The sequence below is a fragment of the Rosa rugosa genome, chromosome 1 (genome assembly GCF_958449725.1).
Source record: "Rosa rugosa chromosome 1, drRosRugo1.1, whole genome shotgun sequence".
Taxonomy (NCBI): domain Eukaryota; kingdom Viridiplantae; phylum Streptophyta; class Magnoliopsida; order Rosales; family Rosaceae; genus Rosa; species Rosa rugosa.
In genome coordinates this window covers 58,675,850-58,700,219 of record NC_084820.1, presented here as the reverse complement: position 1 = coordinate 58,700,219, position 24,370 = coordinate 58,675,850, and the positions used below count along the sequence as shown (strand labels likewise).

Here is a 24,370-nt window from a genome sequence, read left to right as displayed (position 1 = left end):
TTTGTCAAGGGGAACCCAAAGGCTTCCTAGGCCCAAGATAAACCCCTTCGGCGCATGTGAAATGCTCCAACTGTGCATTGCAGCACAGTGCCTGGCCACTTTGACAGCTTCGGGGTTCGAACCTAGGTTGGGGAGCACACCCAACTAGGCAAGAACCACTAGGCCACTTACAGTGGTTGTCAATCAACTTCTTCTAATTGCCTTAGTTTTTGATCCTAGGTATAAACTTCACAATATCGCCCATGTTATGAGGGAAATGTTGGAGATGGATGAGTATTTGGTTAGACAAAAGGAAGCAAAAGTGAAAGATCTGGCATATTTCATTTGGCCAATGTTCATTTTAAGTTTATTGAAATGGAACTTTTAATGAAACTTAAATATGTGATCTTGTATTGAAATGGAACTTCTTTGCATCAGCTTGCTAGTTTCTTTGTTGTGATCAACTAGCTAGTTTTTTTGCCAAAAACTTATTTTGTTGTAAGCTTTTAATGTGATTTGTTGTAAAATGATAATGTGATCTACATAATGTGAAATGGTTGTAGGATGAAGCTTGTTTGATGGACACCATTTGCTCGCAGCAGCTGGAGGCTTGGAAGCAAATTAATGTTGTTTGAAACTTTATTAGTTTACTTGGTCCATAACATTATTTGCCTATTTGGTTTGGAATTTTATTTGGTCTGGAACTTTGATCTGTTTGAAACTTCAATTCAGTTGGTTGTATTTAAACTTTGAAACTTCATTTGTTTGTACTTTGTAACTTTGAAGAAGTTATGAAGTTTGGATGTTATTCTCTTTATTTTGTAGCTTAGTTTGTAATTTGTATGATTTTATATTATTCTTCTAAACCCATAACATCATAAACATGATGAAACTGTGGAGAAAATCTGAAAATGAAGGTAAGTAAAATGGAAAATGCTTGAGACACCAAATATTTATACCAAAATTGAGTACCAAATGATGTGGCATACAACACTTCATCAATATCATTCCATAAATTTCAATGACATGGATTTATTTATTTTCAATTTAAAAACAGAATGTTTTTGAGAAAATATTTTGTATATTATCAAAACCCTAATGTTTTACAAAAATCAAAGCAATTACAAATATAATTACATTGCTTCTCGTGAAGAGCAGCCAATGTTATTCGTTAATTGGCTTCATCTTGCTTAAATGGGGAAAAGGATGAAGAATAAAACAGATAGAGAGACCAATATTGATTCTTATCCAATTCTTTATTTGAAGTCTTTTATCCATCAGCATTCTCAATTTATGGACAAGCTAGTTGATCTCATCCCTGCTCAGTTCTATTTATCCAATGACGACCGGAATAAGCCATGGTTTCAAGGCCTCATTAACCTGCAAAAGCTTTAGGTAAGAAAGAAATAAAGAAAGACATTAAGAAAACTCGCAGAGATCGATTCAAAACTCAAACATCAAAGACCCAGTTATAATCTTTCATGTGGGAATTGCCTTTTTTTCTAATATATATTTTGATCTGGGTATCAAGGTTGCAGAGAGCCAGATTGCTATAACAACTCCATCTATTCATTTTCTAAATTAATTTGGTATTTTGTTTAATTGTGACTTTTATTTAATATAAGTTTTCTTAATTCTTAAAAAAAAAAACATGAAATTTATTTTATATCCATCAAGGAAATCCATGTCAACATTTAAATTGATGATATGGCATGTGCCATGTCATTTGGTAAGTAATTTTGGTACAAAGTTTTGGGATCCCTAGCACTACTCGGTGTTGGAGTTTTGGTGTTACACAAATATGATTTGAAAGTAATGACATTACTCTTCTCCAAAAAAAAAAAAAGTAATGTAATGTCAGATTTATTGGATAATTAGTTAGTTTTTGGTTTTTGAAAGGAATAACTAGTTTTTTTTTATTGGCCAGTTAGTCTGTTTGGATAAGTTTTGTTTCGGGATTTGAGGAAAAATAATGATATCTCCTCGTCTACTTAGGATTTGTGGTTTGTTGGTCAAAGTATTTAACTATTGAATTCCAAATAGCTAGGTAGCAAGGGTGAAGCACCATATGTTGACTGTTATAGTTTGAACAGACTCGGCCGAGAAATTGTCAAGGGTCTTGTGATTTCTGGTATGGTTATTATGCTGTGCTTTGGTCCTAGAATGCATTGGTTATTAGTAAACTAGCTAGTAGCATTTCATTTTTTTTCTTTCTTTTTTATGTTAGAAGCTGGCAAGGATGAACTAGAGAATGAACTAGAGGATGTGCTAGGGATCACTGATCTACATGAGAACAGCTGTGGTACGTTTTTTTTTTTTTTTTGTTTACACAGATCTGCTGTTATTTTTACATGTAATGTCGAACAAGTTTTGAACTTTGATCCTTTTAATAATTTCAAGTCTTCTCCCAGGAACTACTGGCATATCACTCAAACATCAGGGTTGCTTCCTTTTTTGCCATGATGGAAGGTTAACCGGTCAGAAACGGGACGAGAAGTTGATGAGAAAAAGGCTGTCGTGTGAGGACCATCAGAAGTACAAGCAAATTAATGCTCATGTTCATGCCTTAAAAGCCGGTGATGATGATAGAGTGAAAGAGATGCTTAAGCAAGTTAAAGCAAATTTGAGGGCACCAGAGAATGAGAAATGGAAATGGTCATCTGGCGTTGCATCTAGTATGGGACGTGATTTTCTAAAGGTTACCACAGGAAGACTCGTTTCATGCATTTTCATGGGCCTGAATTTGGAACAAGATACTCGTCATATCTCTGTAGTTCGGGGTGGGAGTAATGAAGAAGGAGAGATAGAATCATAGAAGAACCAAGGAGTTTCAGCACTGATCTCCCAGATATTTTAGATAAAGGGTGTTTTGCTTCAATCGGAGCTGGTGCCACTATCGCCAAAAATCATCTTGCAAGGATTTGGCAAAACAAAAGTGTTGACACATTAACAGAGACAGAGATTGTAGAAGGACTAAATCAAGCAATGTTAAGGGCTGCTTTAGTAAACCCTGGCACCGGGGGCTATATTAGTGGTATTTGTTTCTAATATATCTCCTCTGCGTGATTTTTTGTTTTACTTTTTATTTTTTTATTTCACTGACAGCTTCTATTTTTTATAATAGTCTACAGCATCCATGAAGGTCAAGTTACTGCTGTTGATCTTCTTAAAAAGCAAGAGGTTATTCATCTATATCATGAATTCTACGACTCTTTTGAGGAAGAAGACAAGCGGACTCTATTTGTATTGTGTCCTCAAAAAACGGAGAGGGTATACACCCATGATAGGCACGCTGATGATTACTTCAGGTACCCTACTAACATTGGATAGGTTGGCTTGAGTGTAGTTAGAGTGGTAGTGTTTTAATAAACTACTTTACTTCTTAGTAGCAGTGATGAGCAGCTAACATCATGAAATTGATTTGTTACACTTGGCTTGTGAGCACTCTAGCTTCAGTTAATTCGTTGTTAGTATGTCTCTTAAGGGCTTTGGATGTTCTAAAGTTCTGACCACTCAGAGTTGGCATGAGTTGTGATTGTTTTTTATGGTTGGGAATCATGCCTCAACTTTTTGTCATTTCTGGTCCTATAGTTATTCTGTAGCTGCAGTTGTAATTTGTCTTAATAATGTAGTTTCCCACTTATTAGCAGTGCATGTAAAAAAATCTCACTTTGGGTTGGATCTTTGATGCAATTGAATTGTTCCGCTTGGCTTCTGAGCTATCATTGTTGTCCTAAATATGTACTACCATGCCTTTTTTTTTTTGAGTTAGTGAAAATGGACATTTGGATCTTTGATGCAATTGAATTGTTCCGCTTGGCTTCTGAGGCTCTGAGCTATCATTGTTGTCCTAAATATGTACTACCATGCCTATTTTTTTGAGTGAGTGAAAATGGACATTATGTATGATATTCACCGTGACCTTTCAATCTCTTATATCATCTATGTAGTTTTTGGTCTCTTAAGGTTGCATAAACTTATGCGAATCAGTGTCTCGGGCCTATATCCTTAACCCTTTTTATTTATTTTTACTTCATGATAGGCGTTTTGGAGAAATATGCTACTCTCACACTACTGGGACAGTGAGTGATTGTCATCTAAGGAGGTTCGTATTCAATCAAGTTGCAGCCGTTGAAGCGGCATTGAGTAAACTCTCAAGGCATCACTCGAAAACAGAGGTTGAATTCACTCGTAACATTGAGATCAGCAAGTTACAGATGTTATATCTGAAAAAAAAAAAAAAAAAAAAAAAAAAACCACGTAGCATATATTGGAAAGGCTTCAAAAGAATTATTGTGGAAGCTAATCAATGGCGACAAAAAAAACAAGAAGAGTCAAGCAGCAAAGAAGCGAGGACTCGGAGAGGGTGAAGAAGCTGATCAACAAGTAAAGAGGTAGCATGTTTCTGCTGAAACTTAAGTAGTCTATGCACTGATGGGTGGCATTGTTAATGCTAATCTAGCAGAATTAAAATTAGGTTTCTTCTATGGGTAGAAAGTTATGTAGGATTGGGTTTTAACATGGGATTTTGTGCTAGCTATTCTCTATGATCGATTTTGAATGTTGACATTGAAGTAGTCTATGGTGCTAAATTGCTTTACGTTCTACTTCTCTTATTTTGGTGTTCTGCATTCATATGTTTTCCTTTCTGTTTCTAGACTTTGCATGTTGACATTGAACTATATATTGAAGTAGTCTGTGGTGTTAAATTCCTTTAAGTTTCCGTGTCTCTTAATCTGGTGTTCTGCATTCATAGTTCTTGCCTTTCTAGCTACTATATTATACATACATCTAAAGCCGAATGACTGTTCATAAAGACTGTTCATTGTTAGTCGGAGTGGACTTACGGTTTTGCCCTCTTTTCTTTTCTTAACTACGGCCCTGTCATTCAGTCATTTTAGAATCTTCTCTTTTTTGGTTCGATGCGGAGAGAAAAGAGTGCAGTGGAGGAAGGGAGAGAAAAGGAGAGTTTTTTTCCGCTGTGCCCAGAATAGACCAATAGAAATCGGAGAAGTTGATCCAGGAATTGGATTTGCCTAATCTACAGCAGTGTAAATTTGGTTAGGGTAACAGAACGAAAAGGAATACCAGGAGCTCAGTTCGTAGAAGATGTGCAGCCTTATCTCACCCAGCCTGGCTCCGACTGTAAATCTGCCCTCGCTTTTCTCCAAGAAAGGTCTGCCCATTAAGATTTACTTCTTTCTTTCTCAAAGCCCAAGTCCTTTTCATCTTGATGATCGGGATTTTGACTCCTTGTTTCTGGTGGCTTTCTCCAGGTACCTCACACAAAATGCTATACCACTTGGGGTACCGATCCAACTCCTAAATCCTGAACCAAGAACACAGCGTTAGAGGGGTAAACCGTACCGGACGGTTTACGCCTCTCCGATGCCTGAGTGAGAAACCAATATATAAGTGGATCAAGTAAATAGTGGATAAAGGAGTTATTACCCTCAAAAGGTGGTTGTGCTAATCCCTTTATACTCGAGCTTGGGGAAGGAGTTCCCCCTCTTCTCGATGTGGGACGCAGGTTGTCCCTGTTATCCTTCTGTCATGTAATTAGATGGGCTATGCTGGCCAGGTCCCAGGTCTAGGATGCCCGGGGTGGCATCCTCAATGGGCCCCGTCATGGTGGTTTGTGAACCTGGCCCATGGCATGGTGTCTGTGTATCCCTACGGGCCCCAATTGAGTGACAAACCTAGTATACTCTCTAGTATGTACAAGTCCCCCAAGTTCTCGTTCAAGATGTTTCTTGGGTGGGGACTTGATATTTTAATCACAAGGTTTGGCACTGGTGTGCCTGTAGGGAGTCCCCTAAGTTCACGTGCAAGAGATGTCTTGAGCGGGTTACGCTATAGGTAGCTAATCTACAGTGCTCCCAATTTAATCCATTAAGGTTAAAGAAAACCTCCAGTACCGTTGAAGGTCTTGAGCCTTCGGTACTAAGTGGGGTTTTCTGAGGGCTTGGCGCCTCTGGTACCCGATGGGGTAGAATGAGGTCTTGAGCCTCTAGTACCCGATGGGGTAGAATGAGGTCTTGAGCCTCTCGTACCCGGTGGGGTAGAATAAGGTCTTGAGCCTCTCGTACCCGGTGGGGTAGAATGAGGTCTTGAGCCTCTAGTACCCGATGGGGTAGAATGAGGTCTTGAGCCTCTCGTACCCGGTGGGGTAGAATGAGGGCTTAAGCCTCTAGTACCCGATGGGGTAGAATGAGGGCTTGAGCCTCTGGTACCCGATGGGGTAGAATGAGGAGTTGAGCCTCTCGTACCCGGTGGGGGTAGAATGAGGTCTTGAGCCTCTAGTACCCGATGGGGTAGAATGATGGCTTGAGCCTCTGGTACCCGGTGGGGTAGAATGAGGACTTGAGCCTCTCGTACCCGGTGGGGTAGAATGAGGTCTTGAGCCTCTCGTACCCGGTGGGGTAGAATGAGGTCTTAAGCCACTCGTACCCGATGGGGTAGAATCAGGTCTTGAGCCTCTAGTACTCGATGGGGTAGAATGAGGTCTTGAGCCTCTCATACCCGGTGGGGTAGAATGAGGACTTGAGCCTCTCGTACCCGGTGGGGTAGAATGAGGGTTTGGCGCATGCCGGGCACGTGGCGCGTATAACTCGAGGATGTAATAAATGCTCGTCGCCTCGAGTTCGGTTGATTGGCGTGCTGAAGGAGTTAATGGAGTTAGTGGGACACGTGGCGTGATCGGGCAGTTGGCGACGTTTCGCTATCAACGGTTGTGATTGCAGAAGAGTTGAATTTAAGAGGGAAAACCTCTGTTCTTCGTTATCATTCTGCGAATACCGTGAGAAAGCTCTGCCCAAATTTGCGTTGGTCTATGATATTACTGTGGAGAAGAGAGACGAGCAGCAAACTTGATTTTGCGGAGGGTTTGATCAGAATAGCGACCGCAGTAGTACGAGGTAAGAAATTGTTTCTTACGTTTTTAGAAAATGTCTGGGTTTTTTCTGCTTTTGTTTCTGGTTTCGTTTTGCTGTGTTTGCGGTTTGAAACTATGCTCATCTCTGGGATTTCGTTTTGAGGAGCTGGCTTTCGTTTGGCTTTGAATTGTTGATTGCAGCACCAAGTACGCATACTGGTGACTAAACCTGTGTTTAGCAGTGATAGATAGATGTAGGAATGTATAGATTTTCTGGGTTTGATGAATGTGTAGGTGTTTTTTATTTCTGGGTTTATGGTAGTAGGGAGTGATCCACACTACCTCGGGGCCCTAGATCTGGATATGGGCTGACTCTCCCTTTTCTGATTCCAGGTAGACGTGACGGCTAGGGTATTCGTAGGCTAATAGGATGGAATCAGAAACAAGAGCCACAGTTGGGGGGGAGTCGTCGCATCAAGCCTCTGAGAGGCAGGCAGAGCAGGCGATAGATGCCTATCTCGCCCGCAGCGGTACTCGCGATGGGTACCGGGACGAGGAGACCGCTTCATCGGCCGGGGTGGTATCAGTGAGTTCCGGGAGTGAAGAGGTTAGTGGGAGCGAGGAGGGTCCGGGGTCTGACGACGAGGTTACCGTTGCAATTCCGTCAGGGGTGGCAGTGCGTAGGTATACCTTGGTGGATGGAACGGAGTGCGATGAGCCAGTAAAAAGCATGACCATGAAGGAGATCACTTCGGTTCGGCTGAGGTGGGGAATACTAGACCAAGTGAAGCTTAGGCCTCTGGGACCGGACGCGTTGGCATGTAATCCTCCTACGGGATGGGTAGCGCTATACGAGAACCAGCTGCACCAGGGGCTATCGTTACCGCTGCCGAAGCCAGTCCAGTACTTACTAAGGATGCTGAACTTGTCACCGGGGAAATTGACCCCGAACGCATGGAGGCAACTTCTCAGCATGCTGGCGATGTGGGACCTGTGCGAGCAGGGCTGGCCCACCATAAATGAGTTTCGGGCAGTATACCAAGTGACTTACTCGAAGAAGTATGGAGGGACGGTGACCTTCAATGCCCGGGACTATGAGCCGCTTGTTACCGATCTACCGACTTCCCAAAGTAAGAGGTGGAAGAACAAAGTATTCCTCGCCGGAGGTAGGTGGCAGATCAATAATAGGAAGTGGCAGGTGCCTGGAACTTATCAAGCCATCGGGGACTAGTCTTATGTGCTGTCAGATGTGGAGAGGAAGCGCATTGCAAGGGTATATACCTTATGGGGTGACGTTGAAGGAATGAGCTCTTACAGATTTATCCGGTACTCCATATTGGATAGGTTGGGCTTAGGAAGAGTACCTGGTGAGGAGCGACGCCCGAGTACTTGAACTAACAATAACAATAATTTTTTTTTTTTAATCTTCTTATTGAACCGTGTCATTCGTGTTGCAGTCAAAGTACCGAAAAGGAAGCGAAGGAAAGGCAAGGAAGAAGACAGAATGGACGACTTGGAGCTGATGGATAGACTGATGAACCAGGGAGATGAGGCCTTATGAATCGACGTGGACCTGGAGGGCAAGATGACCCGGACCTCTGTTGAGGATATCCTGCTGATACCGGATGAAGGGTATGGGGAACCGGACCCCACTGCCCAAATTGTGAGGCGGGAGACTTCTAGGCCCGAAGGTGTGCTTACCGTGGTGGACCCGGAAAGGGGCAAGGGAAAAGGAATCGGGTCCCAGGCTTCTCTCTCAAGCGGGTCCCTAGGTAGCGAAGGCATGCTTCTGCCTGGGGAGAAGAGGAAAAGGGTTCATCGCCATCGCCACTGCAGTGGGGCGAATGTGGAGGTGACGTACACTGGCCTGGATGTGAAGGGGGACCCCAAGAAGTCCAAGAAGAGTCATCAGGCCCCTCCGGAGTCAACCTAGTCGGTTGGGCTGCTGTCTCCGGTGCTGCCGGTTGTCCCTAAGAAACCGATCAAGCAGCTGCTCTCCGAGTATGGTGTGGCAGATGAAAAATTTGTGAGGTCGATGCTTGGGGACCTCAAGGACATCGACCTGGACCGCATCCGGGCCAAGGATAACACTCGCCAAGAGAACAGGAGGCTGGCAAGGGAGTCGATGATGCGGGTACGTGGAACGTATCTATGTATATACCACTTCATACTTCTTTTTTTTGTAAAGAGTATCACTAATAATTCTGCTTCCCGGTGCAGGCGTTATACAACGTTTACGCCATCGATGCTAGCGAGGAGGATACTCACTTGAAGGAGGAAGTGAGCAGCCTCTCCGGGCAAGTGAAGTATCTTCATGGGGAGAAGGGTAAGCTGGAGAAGGAGCGAGACTCCTTGAAGGGGAAGGTGGAGTCCTTGACTCCCAAGGTAGCCGAACTGGAAGCGGCGGAGAAAAAGATCGCGGAGCTTGAGCGAGAACTCTCTGGGGCAAGGGATGATTTAATGAGAGCCCGGGACTCTGAGAAAGAAGCTGCAGAGTCTGCCAAGTCATGGAAGGCGAAGGCAAAGCAGCTGGAAGAGGGCATTCCCATCGAAATGCAGGAGGCCGTTGCCGAATACAAAGGCTCCCAAGAGCTCATTGATATGTTGCTCGCCGCCCAGGACAAGGCCGTGATTATGAAGTACAAAGAGTGGGTGGCAGCCGGGTACCTGGATGAAGCCAAATTCAGGCTGGGGCTTCTTGAAAAGAAGAAAGAGCAGGAGGCTAAGAAGAGAGAGCAAGGAAGCCGGACCCGAGGAAGGGGCAAGTGGTGGTTAAGCCGATGCTTAGTTAGGGAGTTTGCCTTCCGGGGTCTTATTTTTGTCATACCCATTTTTTGAACAATGGCCTCGAGCCGGTATTTGGGGTAGTCCCTTATTAAATTTATTTGCCCCCAAGCGCATTTTGTTTTTTTTTTGTTTTGAATGGAAATGTTTAAAGGGATTAAGATTGATTGTATTTTATGCCTTACTGAAGCGTGTATGTTTAAATTACTCATTACTGGAATAAAGTAACTAACAATGTAGCTTGGTTGTCCGACACGTCCGGTTATTAAGGCAAAAAAAATGCAAGTAATGGTCTGAATAATCCATTTTTTCATTCAAAGCAACGCTAGTGGCTTACAAAATGAGTACCTGATGGGTAGCTTGCTATAGCTGGATGATCAAAAGCTAGGGTAAGATGCTCCGGGAGCTACTTGTAATAGTACCGGAGGCACTGTGTATTCCATATATGGATGCCGTGAAACGACTCCATCCATGTCCCGGATGTAAAAGGTCGCGGGGCCTACCTCCTCGACGATCTCGTAAGGGCCTATCGTCCCCGGGGTTCTGGGTAAACCTGTTTCGTAACCCAGTCCCCCAACTTCAGTGTCCGGGACTGTACCTTGGCATCGTAGTAACGAGCTATTTTTCGCTTGTTTGCGAGATTATGCATGTGCGCCATATCCCTTCGTTCCTCGAGCAAATCAGCATCGAGCTGTAGGCCCTCTGTGTTGGTACCCGCGTCAAAGTATTCGATCCTGGGACTCTGGATTTGTGTTTCAATGGGGAGGACCGCCTCAGACCCAAAAGCCATGCAGAAAGGGGTCTCTCCGGTAGCCTCAGTCGCCGTGGTCCTGATAGCCCACAGCACCTCCGGGAGCTTAGAAGCCCAAAGACCCTTGGCTTCATCGAGCTTCTTCTTCAGTATCTTCTTGATTATCTTGTTAACAGCCTCGACTTGACCGTTGGTCTGGGGGTGAGCCGGGGATGCATAGAGGATTCTAGTGCCCAGGTTTTCGGTGTAAGCCCTCAGTTCATCATTGTCAAACTGGTGCCATTGTTCGTGACTATGGTGTCCGGGACTCCAAACCTGCAGTACATGTTTTTCCACAGGAAGTTTTTCACTTTCTCCGTGGTGATAGCGACAAGAGGTTCTGCTTCTACCCACTTTGTTTGGTAGTCGACGGCTACAATGGCGTATTTGAATTGTCCCACTGCTGTGGGAAGCTTACCGATCAGGTCCAGGCCCCATTGGCAGAATGGCCAAGGTGCAAGGAGTATGGAGAGGGCAATGGGCGGTGCCCTTGGGATGTTTGCATACATTTGGCACTTGTGGCAAGAACTCAATATTGTTTGAGCTAGGGCCGACATGGTTGGCCAGAAGTATCCTGCCCTCAGGGTCTTGTGTGCAAGAGACCAGGCCCCTGCATGGTTACCGCATACACCAGCGTGTATGTCCTTCATTATTTTGTGACCGTCCTCTGGTGTCACACACTTGAGGTTGGGGAAGCAATGACCTCTCCTGTATAACTTTCCATTCATGATCGTGTATCGAGCTGACCTTAATTGGAGTCGCCGGGCCTCAACCTTATCGTCCGGGGTCAGACCATCAACCATGTACTTCAAAATTGGATCCATCCAGGAGGCAGTGTGGTCCACCGTGAATATTTCTGACACAGTCTTAGAAGTGCTTGGCCTTTCTAGTATTTCGACCTTGGTAGCCTCGTAGGCAGGACTTGGAGAAGTTGCTGCAATCTTAGCAAGGGCGTCTGCTTTGTCATTTTTTGCTCTGGGTATTTGAGTGATGATGTACGAGGAAAATCTCTGAACCAGTGCCCGGGCTAGGGCCTGGTAAGAGGACATGTGGGGCTCTTTTGCTTCAAATTTACCGCTGACCTGGTTCATAACTAACTGGGAATCGCTGAAGATATGAAGGTGCTAGACGCCTAGTTCCCGAGCGATTTGTAGACATGCTATGAGTGCCTCGTATTCTGCGGCATTGTTAGATGCCTTGAAGGCAAACTTGAGGGCGTACTCGTAGACTTGATCGTCCGGGCTGATTAACAAGATACCGGCGCCACTTGTCTTTTTGTTAGATGCGCCATCAACATACAATCGCCAAGTACTTAGTGGGGGTGGGTCCGAGGCTGGCGGTTCAGGTGATCTCGGGGGTGGATCATGAGAGGGAATCAATTCATAAATAAAATATGCCGCTGCTTGGCCCTTAATAGCTGTCCGAGGTTGGTACTTGATGTCGAACTCCCCCAATTCGATGGCCCATTTAATTAATCTTCCCGATGTCTCTAGCTTCTGCAAAATCTGTCTCAATGGGTGATTAGTGAAAACGGTGATCGAGTGTGCCTGGAAGTAGTGTCTTAGCTTCCGGGTCGATACCAGGAGGGCCAATGCTATCTTTTCAATGTCCGGGTACCTGGATTCTGCACCAGTGTAACCTTTTCCAGCGTAGTACACCGGGTACTCGCAATCGGAATCCTTCCTAATCAGAGCGGAGCTCACGGCAGTCGAAGATGCCGAGAGATATATGTAAAGCATTTCTCCTGGAACGGGTTTGTAAAGTAGAGGTACCTCTGCCAAGTATGCCTTTAGGCCGAGAAAAGCATCTTTGTGTTCAGCGGTCCAAGCTATTACCTCGACGTGCTGAGTTTTCAGCAGCTTGAAGAAAGGAGTACACTTATCCGTTAGTCTGGAGATGAATCTTGACAGAGCGGCTACCTTACCTGTAAGGGATTGGACCTCGTTCCTGTAGGTTGGGGATATCATGTCTAATATAGCCTGCACCTTCTCTGGGTTCGCCTCAATTCCCCTGTGGCTAATGATGTACCCGAGGAGCTTCCCTACTTCGACCCCGAAAATGCACTTCTGTGGGTTAAGCCGCATACTGTTGCGTAATATGATAGCGAAGACAATTGATAAGTTGGTTACGTGGTCCTCGGAGGTTAAGCTTTTGACCAGCATATCATCCACGTATACCTCCATGATAGTACCGATGACCTCTACAAACATGGAGTTGACAAGTCGTTGATAAGTGGCACCTGCATTCTTCAATCCGAAGGGCCTGACCTGGTAGCAATAAAGACCTTTGTCTGTGGTGAAAGCAGTGTGCTCCTCGTCTGCCGGGTTCATTCGAATTTGGTTGTACCCACTGAACGCATCCATGAAACTGAGTAACTGGTACCCAGCGGTGGAGTCGATTAGTTGGTCAATTCGTGGGAGCGAGAAGCTATCCTTAGGGCATGCTCGGTTGAGATTTGTGTAGTCTACACACATGCGCCATGATCCCAGAGATTTCTTTGGTACCATGACCACGTTGGCTAACCACCGGGGATACGTCACTTCCCTGACAAAGTTGATGACCATCAACTTCTTTACTTCAACCTGAATAGCCCGGTACTTATCATGTGTGAAGGCTCTGCGCTTCTATCTCACCGGTGCCGAGAAAGGAACGATGCTAAGGTTGTGCATGGCTATGTCGGTTGGTATACCGGGCATGTCCTCGTATGACCAGGCGAAAGCAAATGCGTTAGAGCGGAGGAACGAGATTAGGTCTTCCCTGATAGTCGGGGCTAACTTGGTACCTATCTTGACGATCCTGTCCAGGAACTGCTCGGATAACACGACTTCTTCGACATCTTCCACGGCACCGGGCCGTTCTTCGTCAGAGTCAGTATCATCTCTGGGATCCTCGTACCTGTCTGTGAGAGGATCGGTGGCCACGAGCAACATTTCAGACTTTCCCTTGCCCCGAGATACCGTTAAAGAATAGCACTGCCTTGCCGCAGCCTGATCACCCCGAATGGTTGCGATTCCAATTGGGGTTGGCACCTTCATCATGAGCATGTGGCCTGCAATGAAAGTCTTCAGACGCCAGAGTGCCGGTCGACCCAGGATAGCATTATAGGATGAAGCACAGTCAACTACAATGAACCCTGTTTTGATGGTTGAACAATTTGGACTCTATCCCACCATGATCAATAAGTAATCTGATCCCAGTGGTTGGACTATATCTCCTGAAAAGCTGATGAGGGGCTCATTATCCTGTGACAGTTTGGCCATTCCCCTGTTCAGGGTTTTGTATGCATCACGAAATAATACACTAACCGAGGCCCCGGTATCTACGAGTACCCGGGACATTATGTAGTGGTCCATTTGGAGCGTGATCAGGAAGGGATCATCATGGGGCATCTTAAGGTCAGTTTCTTCTTCTTGCAAGAAAGTGACGGACTTCCACTCGGTGTCGCCTCCTTGTTGCGGGGCCTTGTGGAAATTGAACACTTTCAGGTGGCTGAAACTGGAATTTCGCTTCTTCTTCTGGGGGGGGGGGTAAATCCTTCGGGCCTCCACCGTGCATCGTGAGAATCCGGCCATACACGTCGATAGCTCCGATCTCTTTAGTAGGTAGGTACCGCTGAAGCTTGCCCTTCTGAATAAACGACTCGATCGTATTTTTTAAAGCCATGCAGAGGTTGGTATTGTGCCCGGCATCTTCATGATATGGGCAAAACCTTCCGGTATCCTACTGGGTAAGTTTACTCTTCGGGAACTTCCTCGGTGGTGGTCTAGGTATCTCATCTTTGTTCTCATTCCAAATAGTTTCATACGAAGCGTTGAGGATAGTAAATACCTCATACCGGGGTAGTGGCGGTGTTCGCGGGGCCTGCTATGCCCTTTCTTCCCGGTAAGGCTGAGTGATCACGTAACCGCTAGACCTGGACGAGGACTCTTTGCTTCTCTTGCTCGAGTTATGGGGTGATCGATCCTGATTATGGACCCACTCCCTTTTTCGTGGCTCATCCCTGACCACCGGGGCCGGGCTGGAGACCCTTAGCTCTGGTCTGACATTATCCCCATATGTTTCGAATTCGGCTTGAGTGTGCCTGATGGCTGTAGCCATCAGCTCGTCGTAGCTAGCCGGGGGGTGATGGTTAATCCCGTAGAGAAACTCTACGCGCCTTAAGCCCCTCCTGAAAGCCAGTTCAGCCAGTTCCTTGTTAAGGTCCCGACACTTAGTGGTAGCCGCCTACCATCGGTTAACGAAGGACTTCAACGTTTCATTTTCCCCCTGTTGAATCTTTAGCAGCCCCTTCGGGGTATGTATCCCATCAGTACGTAAGATGAATCGAGCTACGAACTTGTCCGCGAGCTCCTTGAAATTCTCTACAGAACCGGCCGGCAGTTCGTAGAACCAACTCAAATCTTCCCCTGATAATGTCTCCTGGAACATATTACAACACACCTCATCCGTGTATCCCTTGGCGCTTGTTTGTGAGCGGAAAGCCTGTAGGTGCTGGTACGGGTCCCCAATTCCCGTAAAGTCAATCTTTAGTGGCTTTGATATGTTCGATCGAATGGCACCTCTAACCTGTTGGGTGAAAGGACCCGGACGGTCCTCGTAAGCGGTCAAGGGCCGCCAGGTGTCCCTATTCTCTGCTGCCTCTACCCTTGCCTGAAGGGCATGCAAGGAGTTGCTCATTTGTAAGAGTAATGCCGTGTTTGGATCAGTTACCGGTGGGTCACTTTGAGCTGGCTGTGGCAATGGCGGTGGTGGCATATGCCTCAGGCCTTCCGGGTACAAGTCTACCGGTACCTGGATCATCCGGTGACCGCTTCCCGTAGACGGGGTTGGAGCGAGGCCGGTGCCTCCCGTTATTGGGGCAGCATTTACATCTGTCGCTACCTGGGATGCTCTAGCTAGGGCTTGGGTGAGTGCCTCGTTATGCTGGTGCCTTCTGTCCAGTGCTCGGGCCAGCGCAGTGTTTTCATCTTCCAGCTCCTGCAGTCTCTGTTGCAAAAGGAGGTTTGTCTCCCTATCGATTCTTTGCTGTTCCCGATTGATCCTGGCTTGTTCCCAGAAGGCTGCAATCTCTGCTCGCATCGACTCCAACTCTGAGACCGGGGCCACTTGGTCCTGGATGACCGGTGGGTCATTTGCGTTCAGCTGGTCCAGAAATCCGAGACCATGCGCCTCTCCTCCGACACTTGGCGTCCCTGCTGATGAAGTACCCGGAGAGAATATCAGTGCCCGGGCGACACTTCTACCCTCACCTGCCGTTTCTTTCGGCTCGGTCATGACTCTAAGAAGCCCCTATCTGGCGTGCCAATGTTTCTGGTGGCTTTCTCTGGGTACCTCACACAGAATGCTATACCACTTGGGGTACCGATCCAACTCCTAAATCCTGAACCAAGAACACAGCGTTAGAGGGGTAAACCGTACCGGACGGTTTACGCCTCTCCGATGCCTGAGTGAGAAACCAATATATAAGTGGATCAAGTAAATAGTGGATAAAGGAGTTATTACCCTCAAAATGTGGTTGTGCTAATCCCTTTATACTCGAGCTTGAGGAAGGAGTTCCCCCTCTTCTCGATGTGGGACACAGGTTGTCCCTGTTATCATTCTGTCATGTAATTAGATGGGCTGTGCTGGCCAGGTCCCAGGCCTAGGATGCCCGGGGTGGCATCCTCAATGAGCCCCGTCATGGTGGGTTGTGAACCCGGCCCATGGCATGGTGTCTGTGTATCCCTACGGGCCCCAGTTGAGTGACAAACCTAGTGTACTCTCTAGTATGTACACTCCTGTAGTTCTAATCGATTTGTTAAGTTTGAAACTTTGCACAACTGACTTGCTAAAACTTAATTGGGATTAATCTTCTCATTTTTTTTCTTTAATCAAAGTTTTATTTGTCTAAATTAGAGAGATTAGTTCTCATTCCGGCGACTGAAAGTTCTATTGGGGGGCAATACATGTTTATTCAGGGGGCAATAGACGTCTATTGCCCTCAATAGACGTCTATTAGGGGCAATAGAGGTTTTCAAAAAAAAATTGGTGGGCGGCGACCGGTGATCGGCTCTGGCGAAGTCTCCTATGGTTTCTCTCTCTTCCATTCTCTCTCTCTCTCTCTCTCTAAGTAACAAAGGGGTGAGGGTATAATGGTATTAAAAAAAAATTTACAAAAAAAAAAAAATCTTAATGGGGTATGAGGGAAGACTTCCTTAGAGTGTTTTTGGTAAGAGGAAATTAAAAAAACTTAATAGGGTAAGTGAGAAAAAAATCCCTATAAAGAAATCGAGAATGTAATACCTTCAATTGCATTCCCCAGTACTCTTCCAGAATTGGTTGCCTACTTGCCTTCCTTTCCAGGTTCCTGTTTTCTTCGGGCTAAAATTGCCACAAAATCCATAAAAATACAGACCATAATCAAATTGAATCCAAACCAAATCTTGATAATAAAATGAAATTGAAGTTAAGAAAATTACCTCAACAACACTCAAAGAAAAGATTTCTCACAAGCCCAAACTCTAAGAGCCACGTGCACGTCCCTGATGTCGACCTAATACTTATACTCTCGATCCTCCTCGCATTCCATCACTCCACTATGAGGAACCGATCGACAACCCCACCGCCACTCCCACCGGCGAAACGTTTATGCATCGATAGGCATGTGATGGGTTATCTCTCGGACAGCGAGATCTCGGTACGAGGTGGTATGTTTTTGATTTCTGATTTAGGGTTTATGAGCCATGGATTACTTGTTTGTTTGTTTGTGAGCCATCAGGTTAACTAATAGCTTCTAATCTTCTATAGCTCAAAGAATTTATTTTTTTATTTTTTGTCGTCGACCTTTCATTTGATTTTAATTTAATTGTGGAATCATAAACAGGTAGCTGTTCTCTTAGCAAGGCAGAAGGACCAGAGGCAGCAGCCCTAAAGGGTGAAGAAAAATCAGAGGCAGCCCTAAAGGGTGAAGAAAAACCAAAGGCTGCCGAAGGACCAGAGGCAGCTCCAAAGGCTGCTGGTTACTATTGGTTTAAACTCAAGCTTGGAGAACCTCTTACCTCTGAAGAGGAGGCAAAGGCTGCTGATTACAGTTTGGAGGACCTCCTCGATGAAGGTCTCGAATTTTGTACAATTTGTGGTCAGGAGGACCACTGGGTTTATTGTTGTGAGAAATACTATGAGGAATATAAATGTCCATACGGGACTAACTTCATTCCCCCAGGCATTAACCAACATGACAAGATGCCGTCTGATGTCTGGACTGACTCAGATCAAGAGCATTTGGATCTTTTGTGCATCAAAGATTATGTCCCAGAGGGCTTTGAGTACCTGCATACGGTCAGTGAAATAAAAAAACATACATAGAATTATGATTCAGCAGCACAACGAGATCAAGGATTACGGTATGCTTTTAACCTCATTTTACTGTTTGTGATTATAGTTACCTGGAATTTGATTGGCCGTATGGCACCATGCAAACTCACTATCCAATGTATCACTGCCAAGATCAACTTCTTTAACCAATTATCACATTGTCCTTGGTCATTGTTAATTACATTTGTGTACGATTGAACATCAAAGCTTTTTAGTTACCAATTCCATAATTTGGGTTGTTACTAGAAGATAGCTGTTACGTTGTAGGTTTTTGCTGGTAATAATTAAGTTGGTACTCTGTTATTCCAAATGTAATGTCCTTTCATTACATTTTATAATGAGATGTAGTTGAACTTGAAATTTACATGCATCAGAATAATTTCCCGGTTCAACTCGCTGAAACTTTAGACATAGTGAATACTGAATAGTTATCAACAAAGCTTTGCACTTTGTTTCAAATACTATCCTTGTGTGGTTAATGTATTATTTTTCTTGTAATCAATACGATGGTGTCAAGAAATATTGAGTCAAGTTTTCCCTTTTTCGTACTTCCAAAACCAAATCCATTATTTGGGATGTTACTGGAAGCTGTTACATTGGGTCAAATGCATTCAATAATTTAGGTTGTAGGTCTTTGCTGGTTACAGAAAGTTTATTTTGTGTTTAATTATTTCAGTTGGTCTGCTGTTATGTTTACCTGTAATTTCCTTTGATGTCACTTTATAATGAGATGTAGTTGAAGTTTATTTATGATTTCTCGGTTCTACTCACTGATAATTTAACCAGAATATGAGGTTTGGGCTTTGTTGTAAGTACTATCCTTGTAATTATTTCAAGTTGGTGGCTTTGGGTTTTCTACTTGAACAATTCAAGCTATGGTTGAATTTGATTGTTTGTAGTAGAATGGTTGATAAATCTTATTACCTGTAGAATAGAAAAGTAGAAGGGCATTTTGTTAAATGAGAGCTTTCTTATTGTGCGAGTGCAAAATTTATAGGCAACATGGAGTAATAGAAAATTTACTCTTTGTTGATGGGATCATAGATGTTACTGCATCTGCAGCGTGTTTATTTATAATTTTATATGTTTCATCAAAGATTCATTTTTACTGATTTTATGACTTGATATTGTTATCTTCCTTATTAATGAATGTCACGCCCCTATAGTACTGATTTTTGAGTTTTGTCATCATCATAAACCAGTTAGCTCCGGAATCGAGCCCGATTGTGCGGTAAGAAAGACCAGTGGTGAGTCTGACGATGAAGCATGCAATGAAGGACGAGGACAAGGATGTGGATTGAAGATCCTGTATGATGGATGATTTGTTTGTTTTTTTTTTGGTCTGACGTAGATGATTTGGTTTTTGTTAACATTGTGATAGCGTTGTAATATGTTGTCCTCTTTAGTACTTTAACTAGAAAAATGATGCGCGGGGTAAAGAGTTGTAGTATTTATTGTTTATTTAATAAGAATTTTGTAGTTTGAGTGTGGTTGGGTTGATAAAAATAATTTAGCTATGCTGAAATGAAATGAAAGATGGGCGAAATTAAATGAAGCGACATTATTTATGAGTTACGTTACATTTTATCTACTCGGTTCTAGGAGCTGCATTCTATATGCAATATATGTACAAGTCATTAACTCATCACAAAATGGTAGATGTGATTTCAGTACAAAAGTTTGCTGCGTAGGTGGAGGCAGTCTCCTCACTTTGAGTATCCGACAACTTCATATGCTTTGCTCTTTTCATTTCACCGTTGCATTCTCTTGCTTGTAGGAAGAAAAATGATCGAGTTCCCTAATGATAGTTCTATGCTTTGAATACATTTCAATTTCTCTGCAAGCTAGAGATGGTAGCTGATCAAAATTTATTTCCTCACAGAAATGTCGAAATGGTAGTTGTAGATTACTATTGCTATGTAATTACGAAAGAAGAGATTAAGTTCTATATAACTATGCCTCTATGGGTGTGTTTGACGTTGATGTTCATTGTCTGTGCCAGAAACCACGAGAATGTAATTCTTGAGAAAAGTGGAAATGAGAAACTTCGTTCAAATATGAAATTACAGGTTTGCTCACCTAAGGGACAGTTTTAAGGGACTGTGAGTCCATAACTGAATTTAGGTGTGTTGGAGTCGTCGGCATTGCTGGTGTGGGCAAGACGGCACTTGTGGGAAAGGTTTTGAATAATACTAGTCCTCTGTTTTCTCCAATCATTTGCATATAGGCTTCTTCTGTATGAAGAAACAAATATATAAAAAAAAAAAAAGAGGACGCAGATCTTATTGGTTTCAGGATTTTGACGTTCATTCTTGACAAGTTGGGCCATGATGACAATGATGACAAAGCCAACCAGACGCTGAGTTCCCTCTTGCAAAAAAAGAAGCAGCTTTTGTTGGGTAAACGTTATCTGATTGTGTTGGATGGTGTTTGGCATATGAATGCCTTCTATTGCTCTTTAGGGAATGACAATGTCAACGGCATGGATCGCCTATCGGATGGCTTGCCTAAGCATAGCCGCGGTGCGGTGATCGTCACTAGTAGGAGGCTGGAAGTGGCTCAACAAATGGTGGGCGCGGCGCAGATAACTTGATTATTCCTGTCAGGCCTATGGACAAACAAAACTGCTGGTGTATATTAATGGATGCTATACTGCGTGATGATCATCAGGGTGTCTATGATTATACTAATGATATTAAAGACAAAATCATGATTTTGATCCTAGTAGAGAGGAAAAGTTAAGCGAACTAGCTCCTGCAAAAGCTTTGAATAGGATCAAGGATCAAATTGAGGAGGAATTTCAGGGTCTACCATTGGCTGCTAAGGTACTCGCAACCGCCATTCCTGGACACATTCGTACAAGAGATGCAGGAAGGTTCCCAATAGAGTTTGAGTTTGCTTAATCTTGTTTGTTTTGTTTGATGAGTTCACCTTGAATTTACAACCCAGTGATGTTTTTAAATCTTTCATCTTTGACATATAATGTGGCTGCAATTCTGCAGACATTCTCATTAGTGTCCAGGCATACCTGGTCGATCATGAATAATATTATATATTGATAAACATATTGTGGTCTGTAAACGAGATATTATTATCATCTGGAAAGCTTGAGTTAAAAAAGAAAAAGGTATTAGACGAGGAAAAAAGAACTAATATTTTCTAGTGATGAATATGGTCATTTAATCATTATTATTTGTTTTTCAATCAGCGTGCAGTAGCAGCAAAGCACCAACAAACTAAAAACAGAGAACTCAAATGACAAAGGAGAACCTACCTGCTACATGAACTGATGAAAAAATAGACAGAACTGTCACCTTAATTGAAAAAATAAAGAGAAACAAACACAGTATCCCGGAATTATTTTTGCAAGAGGGTAGCATAATGTACCATTTTGTTTAGCATAATGTACCAGACTCTTCCTGTCTGCAACTTGTATTTTATGGCTTCTATCTAATCCTGCAGGCTGAAGAATTTGGCACAAAGATTTAAATTTATTTTGACATATCATATTTACACATACTTTGTCTTTCCTCGCCTTCCCTGTTTTATCAACTCATATATCATTTGGTAAAACAGCCAAAGAGTGGTTGCAAAACTCCTCTGGTGCCAAATTGGAAATTGAGAAGTCAATGTAAACAAGGCATACAGTTTGGTGCTGCTGATGATTATATGTTCTTATCCTAGCAATTACAAGTGGGATCGATGAATGCACTTAAATAGAGGGCACTCAACTGTAACATGTTGAACATAAGAATATGCAGACACAAATGAAGAACTTAGCTGATTGATGACACATGATATGTTTTCCTGTATCACCAATTAAGAATCTAGCAAATAAACTAGTATCAATAACATGAAAAAGATTCAAACCTTAGTTAACAACTAATCAATTCCTAGCCTGACATCCTAGATCGTCTGAAATGAGAATACTCTTCATTGATTACTTACCTGCTCATATACAGGGGTACCCTGCATATTCACTCCAAACAATGTCTTCATCGTATCGATCCTTTTCAATCTCATGACAGTTGATTTTCTCCAAATAGCGCAGACGAGGAAACTCATCCTTCAACTTTGGCAAACCTATCTCCAAATTATTCAAGTGCTTCAGACGCAAGACTTCAACTGTCCACTTGTCAGTCTCTCCATGATCCAAGCTATCAAGTTCCCCACCCCTTATATAGAGCTTTTTTAAATTCTTGAGCTGGACAGGGTTCAACCATTCTGGTACATGTGCTAGAGGGATGCCTTGAAGATCCAATTTTTCTAAATTCGGAGGAAAAGAGAACTCCAAGGACTGGCAGGCAACTTTTGCTTTCAATTTTGGAGAAACCACTCCCCATGACAGTTTGAGGTGGCGGAGAGATAAAATTTCCTTCAAATTGTGGAACTCTCCCTTTTGAACTTCAGCTTGATTCCCCATGTGTATACTGAGCCGCTTTAAATGCCTCAGCTGGGCAAGATCGCTAATTCTGCAGGGAGTTCCTTCCAAATCTCCAATCACAAAACCTTTTAGCACTTGAAGAGAAGCCAGTTTCTCAATTCCTTTCGGCATTGCTTCTAGCAAGTAACACTCGGATATGTCGAAATGCGTGAGATTCCTCAATGGTGAGATATCTGGAGGCAAAGTCTCTAAGCTGTGGCATGCCCTCAGATCAAGAATTTCAAGGTTGAGAAGCTTCAAGATAGAAGAAGGGAGTTTGGTAATTCCTGATATCCCTCGGAGGCTAAGATACTTCAAAAGCTTATTCTGAGCCCCTAAACCTTTCAAAAACCCTTCATCTTCGACTTCAATGTGATGCGAAGCCGAGTTCTGCCACCGTCCTAGCTGAATCACCTCAACTTTTTTCAACTTCTTAAGCCATTCCCGTTTCAAACTAAGATACGGTTCGTTCACATTGAACACTGTCAACAGATCCTCCACTTTCCGGCCATTAGACCCCTCAGGAATTGGGTTGTCATAAACTAAACATGCACGTCTACAACTTGAAACACTATCTTTATTATAAGACGGCATCCTTGGCCATCTTGAATCGAAGTCGAAAAGCTTAGCATGCTTGGCCAAAGAGACCAACATATGACGAACCCAAGGATGCATCGTACAACTATTCACTACTATGGAACTAATTGCATTAGTATGCGGTTGAACTTGAATCAAACCCGAGGTTATGAGTTTCCGGAAGATTTCCTCACCTGTCTCTTCAGCTGTCCTGTCTTGAGTGGTTGTGACGAAACACTCGCCAATCCACCAGTAAATTAGAGGCCTCTTCTTTATGACAGAATTAGGAGGGAATATTGAAAGAGATAGACAGCACATCTTCAACTCAACGCTCTCTAGATGTTCATAGCTTCTCTTTGTATTCTCCATAGTCCGACTGTTATCAACCCAATTTTCAAGGCTCAATTCGGACCATTCCGGTGACATTCCCTGACTCAACTCGGGTTGAGACCTGCGCGTCCATGTCGACTCGGAGCTGCGCTCGGGTGAAGGCATCAGCTGCACTAGAGGATGTGAGAGTTTGATTTGCTCCACATTTTGAAACATGCGGTTTAGTGTGGCGGTGATGGCCTCGACGGAGGTCTCAGTGCCCAAGATGATCTTGTCGAGGCGACGCTCTAAGTTAGTGAACTGGTTTACCAGAGTTTGCTCCCAGTGCTTCACTCTGGGTAGCACGCCTTTGATGTTCTCAAGCTCATCTTCCATCTTTTTGAATCTCATGAGTAAAGCTTCGTCATCTGTGTCGGCCACGGCTCTGGCTTTTCTGAGATGATCCAGCAACTTGGGCATGAACTTGTCTGGATCTCTTGAAAAAAATGAGTTTGACATTTGCAGTGAACGACTAGTGTTGCAGAAACTGAAGAGTTGATTCAAGCAGAGCTACACTAATGTTCATCAAATGAGTGTATTATTTCGTGTTTACGCAAACAAATAAAACTAAAGGAGCCTCTTATGGTTTGTGCCTTTTGGCCTTGTGTGGCTGCAGCAAACAAGCTTTTGGACTTTTGGCTCTTGGCCCCTCTGTACAGCATTAGCGCATGGATGATTAGCTCCTATGAAAGATTCTACCACCGCCCGTATTTTAACTGATCTCTCAAGTTCGGCTATCTTCTTTATTGTTGGAAAAAGAATAGGGGAATTTGATTCTACACCCAAATTCACACACCCCTTTTAGATTAAACTCATTCATAATATTGTTTTAATATACACCCAAACATATTAATTAAGTTTATCTAAAAAAAAAAAAAAACTATTAAGTAGGATAAATATTAAAACCCATTGTTGTTAAGAATTACCAAAGCTGCCACCATCCTTAAACTTTCTGCAGATGAAAGTCTTGAAACGGTTGCGCAAAAACCTTGCCCATAATTAATCAACTCTTGATTCCAGCAATTGAAATCAATACCTGGGTTGGAGGTTATGTAATCTCCACATTCAAAAGCCTAATCTCTACATTCAAAAGCGGTATCAAAATCTCCGCAATCGTGCAATTCTGTTTTTGATTTCAAATTTCGATTGTGATATAAATGGATCGCCCAATCAGAGGTTGGTGGGTTGCCTTTGTTCAATTGCATATCCCTTTAATCTGATT

The 24,370-nt window shown here is 43.5% G+C and overlaps 2 protein-coding genes and 1 non-coding gene across 3 annotated transcripts; 2 read left to right on the top strand and 1 right to left on the bottom strand.

Moving 5' to 3' along the window:
* Positions 1–3,622: 3,622 nt before the first annotated feature.
* On the top strand, positions 3,623–3,702 carry LOC133727643 (small nucleolar RNA R24). The gene has a single exon (XR_009855320.1). It is a non-coding gene; the product is annotated as a small nucleolar RNA R24 (small nucleolar RNA).
* A 13,004-nt stretch (positions 3,703–16,706) lies between these two features.
* Positions 16,707–19,265, top strand: LOC133725722 (uncharacterized). The gene is made up of 3 exons (XM_062153087.1): positions 16,707–17,113; positions 17,290–17,809; positions 18,983–19,265. Exons 1-2 carry the CDS (start codon positions 16,861–16,863, stop codon positions 17,769–17,771), a joined length of 735 nt encoding a protein of 244 aa, XP_062009071.1. The 5' UTR covers positions 16,707–16,860; the 3' UTR covers positions 17,772–17,809; positions 18,983–19,265.
* A 1,740-nt stretch (positions 19,266–21,005) lies between these two features.
* On the bottom strand, positions 21,006–23,745 carry LOC133725719 (disease resistance RPP13-like protein 4). Its single transcript, XM_062153084.1, has one exon. It carries the CDS (start codon positions 23,605–23,607, stop codon positions 21,733–21,735), a length of 1,875 nt encoding a protein of 624 aa, XP_062009068.1. The 5' UTR covers positions 23,608–23,745; the 3' UTR covers positions 21,006–21,732.
* Between the last annotated feature and the right edge of the window lie 625 nt (positions 23,746–24,370).